The 13,057-nt window shown below is 51.7% G+C and overlaps 1 protein-coding gene across 1 annotated transcript in view; it reads left to right on the top strand.

Moving 5' to 3' along the window:
• Positions 1-2,803: 2,803 nt before the first annotated feature.
• The window catches only part of NXPH1 (neurexophilin 1), a gene marked incomplete at both ends in the record, with an annotated part of 267,630 nt that continues 257,376 nt past the window's right edge, over positions 2,804-13,057 (top strand). Inside the window, one exon of the mRNA XM_079786734.1 lies at positions 2,804-2,857. Within this exon, the coding sequence (XP_079642860.1) occupies positions 2,804-2,857 (54 nt within the window). The remainder of the gene's footprint in view (positions 2,858-13,057) is intronic.

Here is a 13,057-nt window from a genome sequence, read left to right as displayed (position 1 = left end):
TTGGTGCCACCAACTTGGGCTCCTGAGATAAATTTCAACCCGACTCTTACAGATGCATACCAAATTGTCACCCTGCAACGTGCATCTTCCAGGCCGGGCTCTGGAGAAGAGGGTCTTAGGGAAGTCACGGGCAAGGTAGAGGAGAGAAAAATGCCCTCAGCTCAGCAGGGACTTGTGGACAGAGTAGGAGCACGCTGGGGAGACGCTGGCCGCCCGCCAGCACCAAGCAGCAGGGCCTGGTCCTGGATCTCACCAGATCAGGGCGAAGTTGCAAGCTGGAGAGGGCAAAGGGGAGAAGGAGGAGACAAGGTTTGAAGGGAATGGCAGGGGCGAGGATGAGACCCCTATACGGAGATGGAGAGAGTTAGAAATCCTGAGAGGGACACACACAGGTAGAAAGACGCCGAGGACAGTCTCGGAACCCAAGAAAGACAGAAAAAACAGATGGAAAATACACCGAGAGATAGATAGAAACCGCCAGGGGAGAGCTTGAGAAAGACACACAGAGTCAGAGCAAAGAGACCAAGACTGGGAGACGCTGGTTGAATAGGAGGTGTCGGGAGAGAGGGAGGTGGCCAAATATCCCCCTGCGTCCCCCGCCCACGCCCTGGTCCTCTCTTTCTCCCCCTCCCTCCCCTCACTCCCCACCCCTCCTCTCGCTCGGCCCAGCCCGCAGAGAGGAGTCAGCGCACAAGGTCGCCCAGTCCTCCGGCTGCCGCGCTGAATGGCTGGCGGTCCGCAGCGCCTCCGCTTGGGGCCCCGCAGCCACAGGTCCGTCCGCGGCGCCCAGCTTCGGTGCTGGAGGCCAGCAGGGGAGCCCTGCACTGTCCGGCGCCCATTCGTGCCTGACGCGCCCCCGGGATACGCGCCCCGCCACTTCCCTGGCGGTCGCGGCGCGACTCACGCCCCTGTCCCCCGGGGAGGGGGCGCTGTGGCCGCCAGAGACAGCACGGGAGCCCGTTCTCCCTGCGGGCCGGGCCCGCGGACAGCCTGAGAGCGGGATCTATGCACACGAGGTGCCAATTAGTCTCCGAGGCATCGTTTGCCCACTTGCCAACGTAATTGCCCGGAACGGGGAGTAGGCGCGTGCGACCGCGGACCGACGAAGAAAGCTCCGCGGGGTCTGCGCCCGCACCCCGGCGCACTCCAGAGTGTCCGTCCCTCGGTGGCTGGGCAGGACCGCGGAGAGCGCCTGCGACTCCGATCCTCATCAGATCCTCATCCGACTGGCTCCCGGGCTGCCAGGGTCGCGGGCACAGGCGCTGCTGCTCCGCGCCAGGAGCCTCCAGGCGCTCGCCACCCTCTTGCAGACATTCGGACTGCTTGCAACTGCTGTGTGGCTTTTTGGTTCCGAAAGGCCAGTATCTGATCTCTCAAGTTCAAGTTCCGAGGACTTGCCCAGTCTCCTCCTCTTAAGACATTTTCACCATCCTTCGCAGCCCGGGGAAGCTGGGAGCTTGGACTGCTGGTCCCCGAGCCAGCGCGGGCGGTCCCACTCCGTCCAGCGCGCAGTATCCCGGCGCATCCACCTCTCTCCCTTCCTCTGCCTCCCTCCCTCCCGCCGGCCCTCTCTTTCCTCCTCTACTTCCCCCCTTCCCCTCTTGCCTCTTAAGTTTCCTGCACTGTGAATCCAACTGTGCCAAGCCTCGGCTCCCGCGGAACCAATCCTGAGCTCGGCCGGGACCCCGGGACGCCATCTCCGCTGAGGCTGGACGCGGCAGCGGACCGGTCCGCGCCCGGGCATGGAGACCAAGCGCCAGGGAGGGCATGTCCGGGGCGCCGGAGACGCCAGGCCCGAGTAGCTCCTCCATGGAGCCTGCCCAGAGTGGCCCCTGCTCACCCGATTCGCCCCCAGTCCTGTGCGGTAGGTACCTTCGGGTTTGGGGTGGGATGGGGCACTGGGAAGGGGCGGCGGGGAGGGTCACTGGTCGGGGACAGAGTGCGCTAGGTGGGTGACCCTCACAGACCCCACAGACGTGCGCTCTAGAAGTTAGCACGGACTGTGCCTCTTGGCTGGAATAAAAGTAGTGCTAGAGGTGTGTGTGTGTGTGTGTGTGTGTGTGTGTGTGTGTGTGTGTATCTCTGTAGGTGCTGGGAGCTCGAATGGGTAAACTGAGCCTGGCTTTCCTGTTTGCAAATTTGACACCCCCTTCCCCCACCCCCACCCCACCGAATGCGTGGAGACACCCAGCACCTAATCTCGGTCAGCTCGACCTACCCCTTCCTTTTCCCGCGCCCCTCTCGTTCAGTCTCTCTCCCTTGCTCTCCCTCTTTCTTTCTCTCCATCTCTCTCCACTGGTGTGTACGTGTGTGAGCGCTGCCAGGGCTGGCAAAGAACCAGCCGCCGCATTTAGTCCCAGCCGCCCCACCATCAAATACTAGGGCAGATCTTGCTGCCTGAGACGCTAGGGCTCCGAACCAGCCTGCGCGCCCTGCCACCTCCCGTCTCCGCCGCCCGGAACGCGCACCCAAAGAGCGCAGGGCTCCAGCAGCCCCTCAGCGTCCCCACCTCCTGCCCGCCGGCCTGCGGACCTGCTTTCAGGCTCCGGATTGACTCGCTTTTCAGTTTTTCCTGCCCCCGCCCCCGGGGTTTTTGGTTCACCCCTCCCCGCCACAACCCCCTTTGCCCGCTTGGTCGCCAAGCTTAACCTCGCCCGCGTGGTCATGGGATGTCTAATTTCATTTGTATCTAGGCTGCTGAGAGCGCTCCTTGCTCTGTAAAGTGGATGTCAGGTGGATCTATGTTTTTGAAGGAACAAAGACTCAGCGAAGGCAACGTGGAGGAAGTTTGAGACGCGGGAGGATGCAGGCTGCGTGCTGGTACGTGCTTCTCCTCCTGCAGCCCACCGTCTACTTGGTAAGTCCTTGCGGATCCTGCGCCCCCGCAATCCCACCCTGGCCCCGAGGCCAGGCAGCTGGGGGCGCGCGCGGGACTATAGGGTGAGACCGCCAGGTCAGCGAGAGCAGCATTCCTGGTGACTGTGTTGGAACAACTTTGGCAAGCTGGTCTCCGTGTCCCTGCAGGATTTTCCGGGAATCCCATCCCCATGTCCAGCTCCAGTCCCCCCTCTCCTGCATGGGATTCTGAACTGCGTCTAGGGCACACTAGACCCCCTGAAACCGAGGAGATAGTGAGACGGGATGCTTTGTGACAGGAACAGGGATGGAAGGCAGGAACTCTCATGGATTCATCCACTGAGTTTAAAGGAAAGGAAACAAAGTGGAGAGTGGGGAGCACGAATCTGCTCTGTGACTTTGAAAGTGAATCCGCCCTCGTAGCCAACCCCCTCTAGTTTGGAGATGTGCGCATAAAGAAGCGCAGGGAACTTGGTGGGACTTGCAGGGTTGAGACAGGGCAAGTTGCTCAGTTAGGAACATCACAAGTGATCAGATAGTTAGGTCAGAGATGCTCTGGCAAGCATGTAGCAGCTCCCTTTTCTTCTTTTTCCAATCTCTCCTTTTCACCAAATAACCAAACCAGAACCACACGGCCAGTGCCCAGACCCTTATCAAGGAAAGTCAGGGAGAGAATTCTAGCAAAGCCGCTGTCCCAGTCTTTCCAGAGCCATTTTGGGGGGTCTGGACTTTGCACACCGTTGTACCTGGGGGAGTGGCAAGAAGCCCTTTATTGTGGTGGTCGTGGGCACCGCGCGGAACAGAGACGCAGAGTGCAATGTCTCAGAGGGCCAGGCGCACTCACACCCTGCTGGTGAAGTTGTGCTCAGTACGCCGACCCCCCTTTCCCCATCTGTGTGCCTCCAGGGCTTACCGAGGGCTCAGTGTGTTCTAATTAGGGATAATGATCGCTGGGGCGGTCTGGGATCTCTGATGGGCTGGATAAATGGGATGGGGGAATGCTCTTCCTTAATCCCAAGAGTTTCAAATCTGAGAGCCAAAGAGTTGCCATCCCTGCTATTGAGAACGTTTCCCAGCCGTTGCCCTGATGCATGTGACAGTAAGGCTGCTAGTTGTGTGAACTCTGTGTAAATGAGCGTGTAAGTACACGTGTGTGTGAGTATTTATGTGAGGGTGTGTGTATTTAAGGGGTAGTCAGCTTCAATCCAAAAACCCTCAATGTTGCCTGTCTTTGCACTTTTCTCTCCTGGCGGTGGCAGCCGCGGACGCCAGAGGGCGCTGCGCGTCAGTGTCCTCGCCTGCAGGACACCTTGGGGTAAACAGGTGAAAGCCTGGGCAGCCAATCCAAAAGAACAGCCTTTCTGACTGTCGCCGAAGCCTGTGCCTTCCCTGGCTGCAAGGCAGACCGAATGCAAAAAGTGTCCTTCCCATTTCCCATTTCCAGTCGTTCTTGCCCCCACCTGTGTGCAGTAAACCCGCTGACATTGAGAGCCCAGGGAGGGAGGGCAGAAAGTTTGGTCAGAGGAAATACAGAAACTATTTATTGAAAGAAAGGGAAGGGACTGCCACGTGAAAGCTACAGAGGGGAAATATGAAGCATTCCCTGGATCACGGACCCCCTCCTGTCCCCTCTCCTCTGCATAACTCTACGTATGACCTGAACCTCAGGACTGTCCTTACATCCTCTGGACTGTGTTTGTATACACACACACGGCAAAGGCTGGCGGCTGTGGCTCAGTATATTGCTCGGAGCAAGTATTTCGATATTCTGGAAAATAATCTATCAAAAGCAGAAGTGAAATCAATACATTGTGTTAAATTTTAAATGTGTTTGTTGGCAGTTAAACCGTTTCCCACTCATTACAGCAACAGTGCTGGATTTATTCTAATGCGCCGCGTTCTCAACAACAAGCGCATTAATTCTCCTTTAATTGTAAACTGGGAGCATTTGAAAACCGTTCAGTGTGCAAATTATGCTGATTCAATTACCGTTTAGTTACAGACTTCATTACCTGAATGCCTTTTGGCAATACAGAGAAAGGAGACAATTTTTTCCAGTTTCACTCAAAACAATACCAAATGTGAACAATAAAACAGAGAAGGCGATTTACAAGCCCATTCTTTTCTCACCGATCTTAAGTTGTTTTGTGTGCTGGGGATTGGAATCCACATGCACCACAAAAACAAAAGGCTGGTGGTTGTGATCCAAGGTAGTATTTCCAGGGATTGTCATTCCAGGGTTATTTGCCAGCAGAATCCTGGGCTGTTTTCTTGGAGGAGCAGGGAGCTGACTTTTACCATGGAAATGAATTTTAAAGGATGACTTGGGCAGTCAGGATAGTTTGGTTTTAGGCAACTAAGGAAGTGAAGAGCCTTAATTAAAGCTCTAGGGCAATGTGACAGACCAAAAAAATTTGGCCAAAGCTTCTTTCCCCACCTATTTTACTAAACACCAGAAACAGTAACTGAATTTAGCATTTATGGGTGGCTGTACTCCGGAACATCCAGACCTTTGCAAGCAACTGCAATAGGTGCAAGCAGGTTGTCAGGAGCTAATTCAAGTTATGTTCCAAGAAGGTAGTTATTTTATTTTGTCCTCCCCCCCCCACCCCTTTTGAATTGACATAAGCCAGGGAGGAGTTTAAGGAGTACATTTTTGTCTTTACAAGCTCACATCACAACTTTGGTGACAGGGACACTCTATTTACGCATTGCCTCCTAGCTGGTACCACAGTACACCTTTTCCTTTAAGCTCTTGGAATCCCAGTCATGTTTCCCAGGGAATAATCACCACATTATGTCCAGGGAGCAAGATTTATTTAGTTATTCCCTATATAAAGTATTTAGTCTTCTGTTTATGGAGAAATGCAGAAAATACCCCCAAATTTGGGAGGAACTTATTATGAAAAACAACTCTGTATCCAGCAGATCAGTGCTCCATATTTAAGGCACAATTGTTTGCCTGTGTTTGGGTGAATGTTCTCAAGGTGTGCTTCTTGGCCCAGGGTCCTTTGAGTGCCTGTTCTAAGTTGAGGGTTTTGTGTCTTTTTGTGCTGATTGAGAGATAGGTCTGCCCTATTTCAAATTAGAAGCTTATTTTAGTACTACAGTGGGGAGTTAATTAGAAATGTGTCTGCAAAAGTTACCCACTAAAGCATATTAGAATTTTAAAAAAAATTACCACAACGCTAACTCCAGTAATAAATGCAGGGAAGTGGGAAGTTATTTTTTTTTAAAAAAAATAAAGTGAAGGACATCTGTTTACTGAATGCTGTGTTTTGCAGATTTAAAAGTCTGAGTTCAGCAGGAGAGACACCTATGGCATAAAAATACTTCTTAAAAATAAAAAAAACGCCCTGCAATTTTTATTCTCCTGTCAGTCCTGGACTAATTCCAGAATATTCCAGTATGACTGAATGGGGTGGCAGGACTGGAGCATTTTAACTGAATTGAAGCACACCCTGGGTGAAGTAGGGAAATGTGGTTTCTGGCTCTGAGGACTGGGTGTCCTAAATTGAGTTATCCCCAGTGGGCCAAGCTGCAGGATAGGTCAGTGCACGTAGGGAGAGCATCTCCCAGCAGAAAGCTCTGTTTGGGGGCTCACTTGTGGCCATTTTCAGGGTCAAGAATTGATTCTAATGAGTGCACCCTGGGCATGTCAACAAAAAAGTTACTCAGAAATTGAGTCCAGAGAATCTGAACTGGGGTTGAATGCCTTGCCTGTGATCAGTCACATCCACAGTCCTATTCTAATGAGGAGGGATGCTCCCCCTCCAGCTTAGGTCCCACTAGCCAGTTCTGTGAGGAATTAAAATTGATAGTCATCTGGTTGTTGTTTTGAACCAAATGTGGACAAGAATGGATACTTCTTTCTAACCCTTGGGCTTAAAAATCATTTTGAATCATCTATTCCCTCAAATTTAGGGTGTCCTTAAAATGTGAATCACAGACCAATTGCTTAATAGAGATTGAAGAGTGATTGGTATTTTCGTGGAATGGTACCTCTGTACTGTTTGAAGCCAGACCCTTCGGGTGAGTTCACTCCTTAGGAAGGTGGCTATTAAGAAATGTGGAAGCAGGGGGTGGGGGGAAAGCAGCAGGAGAGAGAACACCGATGTCTTTCCTCTGATTAGGTATTTGTGCTTCCCATCCTTTGAAAATTAAGCCAACTGCCCACTAAAAACTTGCATCAATTTGAGCTGATACCTGATTACACCTTAACTCACTGAGGCTGTTCAGTGTTCTCTAGTAAGGCCAGTTGTTGGAAGCCCTACTTGGAAGTCACCCCCCTGCATTTCCTGAAGCTGCTACCCCATATCAGCCTTGTGACTATAGGATTAAACCCACATTTTAGAAGGAGCTTATGCTCCAGCAGCACGATGTGATAATTCCTCAGTCCAGGGTTCTGTGAGAGAAGTCGCATTTTCCTGAAATGCTCAACTCTCCATTGACCAGGAAAGCAGCTCTCTGGGTGCGTGGGAAGCCCTGGGGTGGGTCATCCTTTTGCCTCACTTCCAGGAGGATTATCATGGTCTGGGGCCTTCTAGTGATAGCGTCAGGGAAACTGCCTTCAGTATTAGAAGGATTGAACCAGAATTGCTCCAACTTTCTCAGCTCATGCTTTCCCAGAAAGCCATTAAGTTCCTGGCTCCTCTTTGTGCGAAGTTGATTTCTATTTGGCTTTGAATTGTCGACGGCTATTTCTTCCTTAATGAAAGTGTTGTCTGGGTGAAAAATATATTGGGTGGCAGGGAAATTGGTTTGTTATTTTGAGGTAGGTGCCCAATGTCCTACTTTTCTAGCTGCAGGAAGATTTTCTGCAGACTACAGAAATTGACAGCATTGTCCAGGTAATAACCATCGTCGGCAATATTTTCAAAAGGACGTTTGAGTGATGAAAGCATTTGGATATTGCTCTTTCAAATAAGCAATTTTCTGTCTTGGGGTTCTCTGATTTTATAGGGGGGTAGGGAGAAGAGGCCCACACCCTGGCAAGGAGATGGCTTCCCCGTTTTGCCCAGACCAAAAATAAGGAGGGGTTGTCAGCTTTGCTTGGAAAGCTGAGGTCTGAAGAGCCCTCTGTGAGTTTGGCTGTCGCAGCTTTGATGTGAAGGGTCAAGAGGGAATCCCGACTATAAGGAATAACATGCTTCTTGCACTCCTCTGCCCATAAGGAAAACCAGTGTAAACCTGAAAGTTTGCCTGATGTCAAGGGGCAAGTTAGGAAGCGTGCATTCTTTCTGATATATTTTTTAAAGAAAGTGTCTACGTTTGGTTTCATCCAGGTAAAGTTATCTTAAAGCAACCCCATCTTTTAGGAGTTTCAGATCTCATGTTAAGACCCTAACTGTCCTGGCCGGTTTAATTCATAGAGGGAGGCGGGCAGGTCCGCAGGGCCAAGCGAGTCTGCTCTCTCGGGGGTCAGCGGCTTCCCGGAGCCGCGGGTGGCTAAGCGAGTCTGCTCTCTCGCCTTCCCCTGCCTTTTCCTAGCCACCATCCGTCTAGTCCCCGCCGCACGCTTGCAGGAACTTGCCGTCTTGATTTATCTGCCACTTAAGCTCGCGACCAGCTCTTTCTCTCGGCGTCAGCACTAACTCCTCCCGGAGCTTGGTAAACACGGCGCGCGCGTTTCTCTGCTGCCGATTGGCATGTTGACGACTCCGCTTGAAGGAATGTGACAATAAAGTGGGAAACCAAAGCTTGGCAAGCACTTAATCAAGGATAAAAAGGTTCTGCCGTAAGGATGTCACTCAATTTATTGTGAAAGTCGAATGAATTACGTTTAATGAAAGTGCTCCCCAGATGAATATTACCAGCAATTTCCTGAGTTGGCTCTGTCAGCTCCAGATGAGGAAATGCCAACCCAGATCAGAAAAGCGCGCCCATCTCAATTACTATGCAAGCTTTAAGAGCGGTTTTTTTTTATTGAGATGAGATACATTGGCGGCTTCTTTATGCCCCTCCACGCGCGCCCAGAAGTGCGTTTTGCCCATTTTCCAAGTTTGACATTTGCCCTCGAGGGTCGCTGGCTGTTGTTCGAACTTCCTAGGTGCGCGCTGAAACCCTAATTATCTCCTCTGTAAACAGCTTTCTCTAGTATTTTGTTTACTGTGGAAGTGGAGACTGGCAAGGGGGCGGGGTGGGGTAGGGGGTCGGACAGAATTCCCCTGCTCCGGTTCCCTTTGTCATAGAAAGTTCCTTACGCGTCTAGTGAGGGGTCCCGGAGTGTGGAGAGTGGGGAGTGTGGAGAGTGGGTGGCAGCTGGAGCTGAGCGTCGGGATGATGCGCATGGTGGCGTCCCAGGAACTAGGGGAGTGCAGCACGAGCACTCCGGCAGCGGCCACAGAAAAGCCTTCTCCCGCTTCCACTTCCTTTAAATAAGGAGGGTATTTTATTTGTTCAAGTCGGAAACACAATGGGGAGGGGGGTACGTAGGCAGCAGTCGGAGCGCATTGCCTCATCTGCATGAGAATGGAGAATCTAGAGGCTTTTCTTGTAAGGGTTCTTTCCCCCACAATAAGACAAATTGCTGCATAGAAAACCCCAGTGTTTCCTTAAGAACTGGCTCTTGGGGGCTCTACGCATCCCCGCCGAACCTGACTTTGGCCGGGCCTAGCCCATCACCCCGCCACCCACCCTAATGGGTTCTGATGGGAAGTATCCGAGGCAGCAGAGGCAAAGGGTGCCAAGGGAGGTTAGGCACCCTCGCCCCACCAGAGGGAGGGCGCGTCCTCCTGGCACGGCTGGCCCTACGTCTCAGACTTCCCTCCTCACCCATGGATTTTAAGGCTATTGCAAGTCCTCTTCTGCAGCGGGCGAGGAACTTTCTTCGACGTAGGCTTCCTAAACTCGGCTCGGAAACTCGGTCCTCGGACCGGAGCTGCGGAGTGCTCGGGGCCCCAGGGAAGTTTCCCAGCAGGAGTCGCTGCCGCCACAGCTGCGCGCTCTATTGTCTGCTTTAAGCCTCCCGTGACTTCCAGCAGCCCCGACCGACTTTTGAACACAGAGGGGCAGCCCTCTGGTTTCTGGACTCCAAGCCCTGACACCAAAGCGTTGCTTCTGGGGAACTTTTCGCCGACGCCGCCAAGCTTCGGTGCTCCGGCGGCAGCAGGCAAAACTGCAGCAGTTTTCCGGAGAGAGGCCGCGGGCACCGACATTCAATGGGGCGGCCGCCCGGGCCCGCGGAGCGTAGGTCAGGACCACGGACAGCGCCACAGGCTCCGCCCCGCCTGGTGTCTGCAGTGCAGCCCCGGTCCCTGCGCCCGCTCGGTTCCTCTGGAAGTAGAGTCTGCGCTTTCCGCAGACACCTCCCTACCATCCAGTGGTGGCCGTCAAACCCAGCTTCCCCACTCCGTCGTCTGGGGACAGAAGCTCAGACCGCCAGGTCCCCAGTGTTTGTGGCGGTTGGAGCCTCTCGTTCGCACCCGTTCCCCCACCCCTGCGCGGTTGCGGCATCACGTGATTACCACTGCTTCATCCCCAGTGGAAGTGGATTCTTTCCCGCTTGCTCCGCCCCTGCCCCCATGCCCTCGCACAGTAACCAGACAGAAGCATGAATCCTGTAGTATAGAGCTGTGAGCGTCCTTGACAAAGCAAAAAGCTTCGTTTGGCAGATAAGGAAACAGAGGCACGGAGCAGGGAGTCAACTTTCTCGCAAGAGTAAAACCAAACTGGGAGAAGTGATTCCTACTCTCATCTCCCACCTTCGGGGGACACGACTGGGACCACCAAGACGCCCACCAGGATTAGGCGCCTTTAAAAAGCGGCGCCTATGTGTGTGTGTGTGGAGGGGGGGGGGCAGTGAGGAGTTCTAATTATTATAAATTTCTAAAGAAGCCGCAATTATTCACGGGCAGCAGGACAAATCACGGCCCAGGAAAGGGAATCGATATATTTGCTATCGAAAGTGCCTGGCTCGCCTTTAATGCAGATGAATAAGGATGGGACCTCATTATTTTTCGTCGTTAGGCTGCCCGGCGTGGGGTCAGATGCAGCGTGGAATCTATCATCATTAGACCCGAGACGGGGAGGGGAAAGTTTCTATCTACTTACTTAGCAAAACAAACAAAACCCCTCTCCCCAAACCCCTAAGTAACCCCCCCCCCCAAAAAAAAGAAAAAAACCACAAAAACACCTCCTGCGCACCATTGCCCCGCCTCCCCAGCCCCACTCCACTCCCTCCCGTGCCCCCTGGTTCCCTGCACACTCTCCCCGGCTTCTCTGAGCGCTCCGGAGCGGACACTGCGGTCCCTTAAGAGTGTGCGCAGTTCCTCCTTGGCTGCGGTGACTCCTTTGCTTTGGAAATAAGCCAGGGAGTACCGAGTGTTGGCGCTAGGGGTTCTCTGTGTCCAAGGCGAAGAGCAGCTGGGAAGTCTTGTCCGTTTCTCTCGCCTTAGTTGGAGAATCAATCCTTTCAGGACACCGGGCTCTGCACATCCCCGCAGTATTAAAGGAGCAGAGGTCTGGCAGGTAGTGCTCCATCAACCCACGTGAGATGCCACTCGGAGAAAGGCAAGCCCGCCGCGAGAAGAGAAGGAACCTGGAGGTGAAGCGGGGTGGGGAATTGAATACAAAGGGAAGGAAAGGTTTAGGTGTAACTGGACCAGGGTATTCTGGTTCCCCAGGCGTGGTCTCTTCAGGCCTGTCCACCACTGTTTCCCAGGCCTGTGAATGCGCCCCGCCTCCACCCACTAAAGACGCTCAACTGTTTAGGGTCTGCCTACTCTATTACACAGCATCCCCAGCCCCTCTCCCCCTAATTTCTCCATCAGTCAGAAGCCCGCACTCCCTGGCACAGCCTTTCTCACTCTTAGAAGGTGTCTGACACCCCTGGTGGGCAGCTGCTGGGGTGAAATTTGTATTCTTGTGTGTGGTGTTTTCACTGCTCCCCTAATGCCATAGTTCTCATGGCCAACTGAAGTGTGTTTGAGTGTGTGTGTGTGTGTGTGTGTGTGTGTGTGTAGTTTTGAGTGCCGGACTTCATCTGGCAGGTTTCTCCCTTATTACAGCAGATCCTTGCCGCAGAGAAGATGTGGTGTGGCACTTAAAAAACACACACACTCCTAAATTGCAATAAAATTAATCATAATTATAATAACATTAATGAGAGCAAAATTTAAAATGGTGAACTTCCAGGCACTAAAGTAGTAATAATGTACTTCTTTCCCTTGAATGTTCTTTTCTTCAGAGCCCAGCCTTTCATGGTGTATTGTGATTACCTGAGTGTCTTTGTTCCCTTGTCTTCAGAGCCAGCCAGCCAACACAACACCCAGACTGTATGATCTACTGGAATCCTTTCCTCCCACCCTCTTCATTTTTCAGCGGCTTTATAATTAAACTCTGTGAGATATATGTAGAATATATCCAGTGGAGAGTCTTTTATTTTTATTTATGTAGCATGCTGAGAATGGAAAATTAAGGAAGTGCTTACATTAAAGTAATAAGCCTGGTTTGACATTAACAGAAATGCCCTTTTAATTTACTTATTTTTTTTAAGTCTAACAGGTTCTTTCTGTGAGACCATACCCCAGAGTCATGACTTTTATTTTATTTTTTTGAGTCATGCCTGTTAAAGGAGAGATCCCAATCGACATATTAACCTGTATGAACTTAGTGGAACAGAAGGCTAGGCTAGCCACTCATTTGATATGTACACTAGGCTTAGCATGGCAAGGATGCAGCGTGATGCAGGAAGCTGAGCAGAAAGAGTTAGGGGGCAATGGCTGCAAGGCCCATCATTGTTCTGCCTCCCCCTGTCCCTAACCACATCACAATGCACACATTTACACGCAGTGTAACAGGGTCTTCCAAAGCCAACACAAAGGCATGACGCTGCAAACCGGCAGGGATTTTCATAAAATCAAAATTCACAGATTAAAGCCAAGGAGGCACAGATTTCCTTCTTTAAGATTGGTTTTTGCCAGAAAAACTTGGAGAAAATTTCCTGGCTTAGAAGAACCTTTTTTTCTTTTTTTCTTTTTTTTTTTTCATTTACAGGTTAAATACACAGACACACAGCAGACCAAGACTGGATGTTAATAATGTACTTTTGTACATCTACTCTTTGAAGGATTCTATGAAAAAGTATAGCAGGAAAATATTTTGTTTTCATAAATTGTTGGCCTTGAAATTCCAACTTGGGTTTGACAGTACCATTTCCTTGATAGGAATCTGGTACCTGACACTGGACTGTTGTCCTATT

Source organism: Cnephaeus nilssonii, assembly GCF_951640355.1.
Source record: "Cnephaeus nilssonii genome assembly, chromosome: 12".
Classification (NCBI taxonomy): Eukaryota; Metazoa; Chordata; class Mammalia; order Chiroptera; family Vespertilionidae; genus Cnephaeus; species Cnephaeus nilssonii.
Note: the sequence above shows the minus strand (reverse complement) of the source record. Positions and strands in the feature narration are given on the sequence as shown.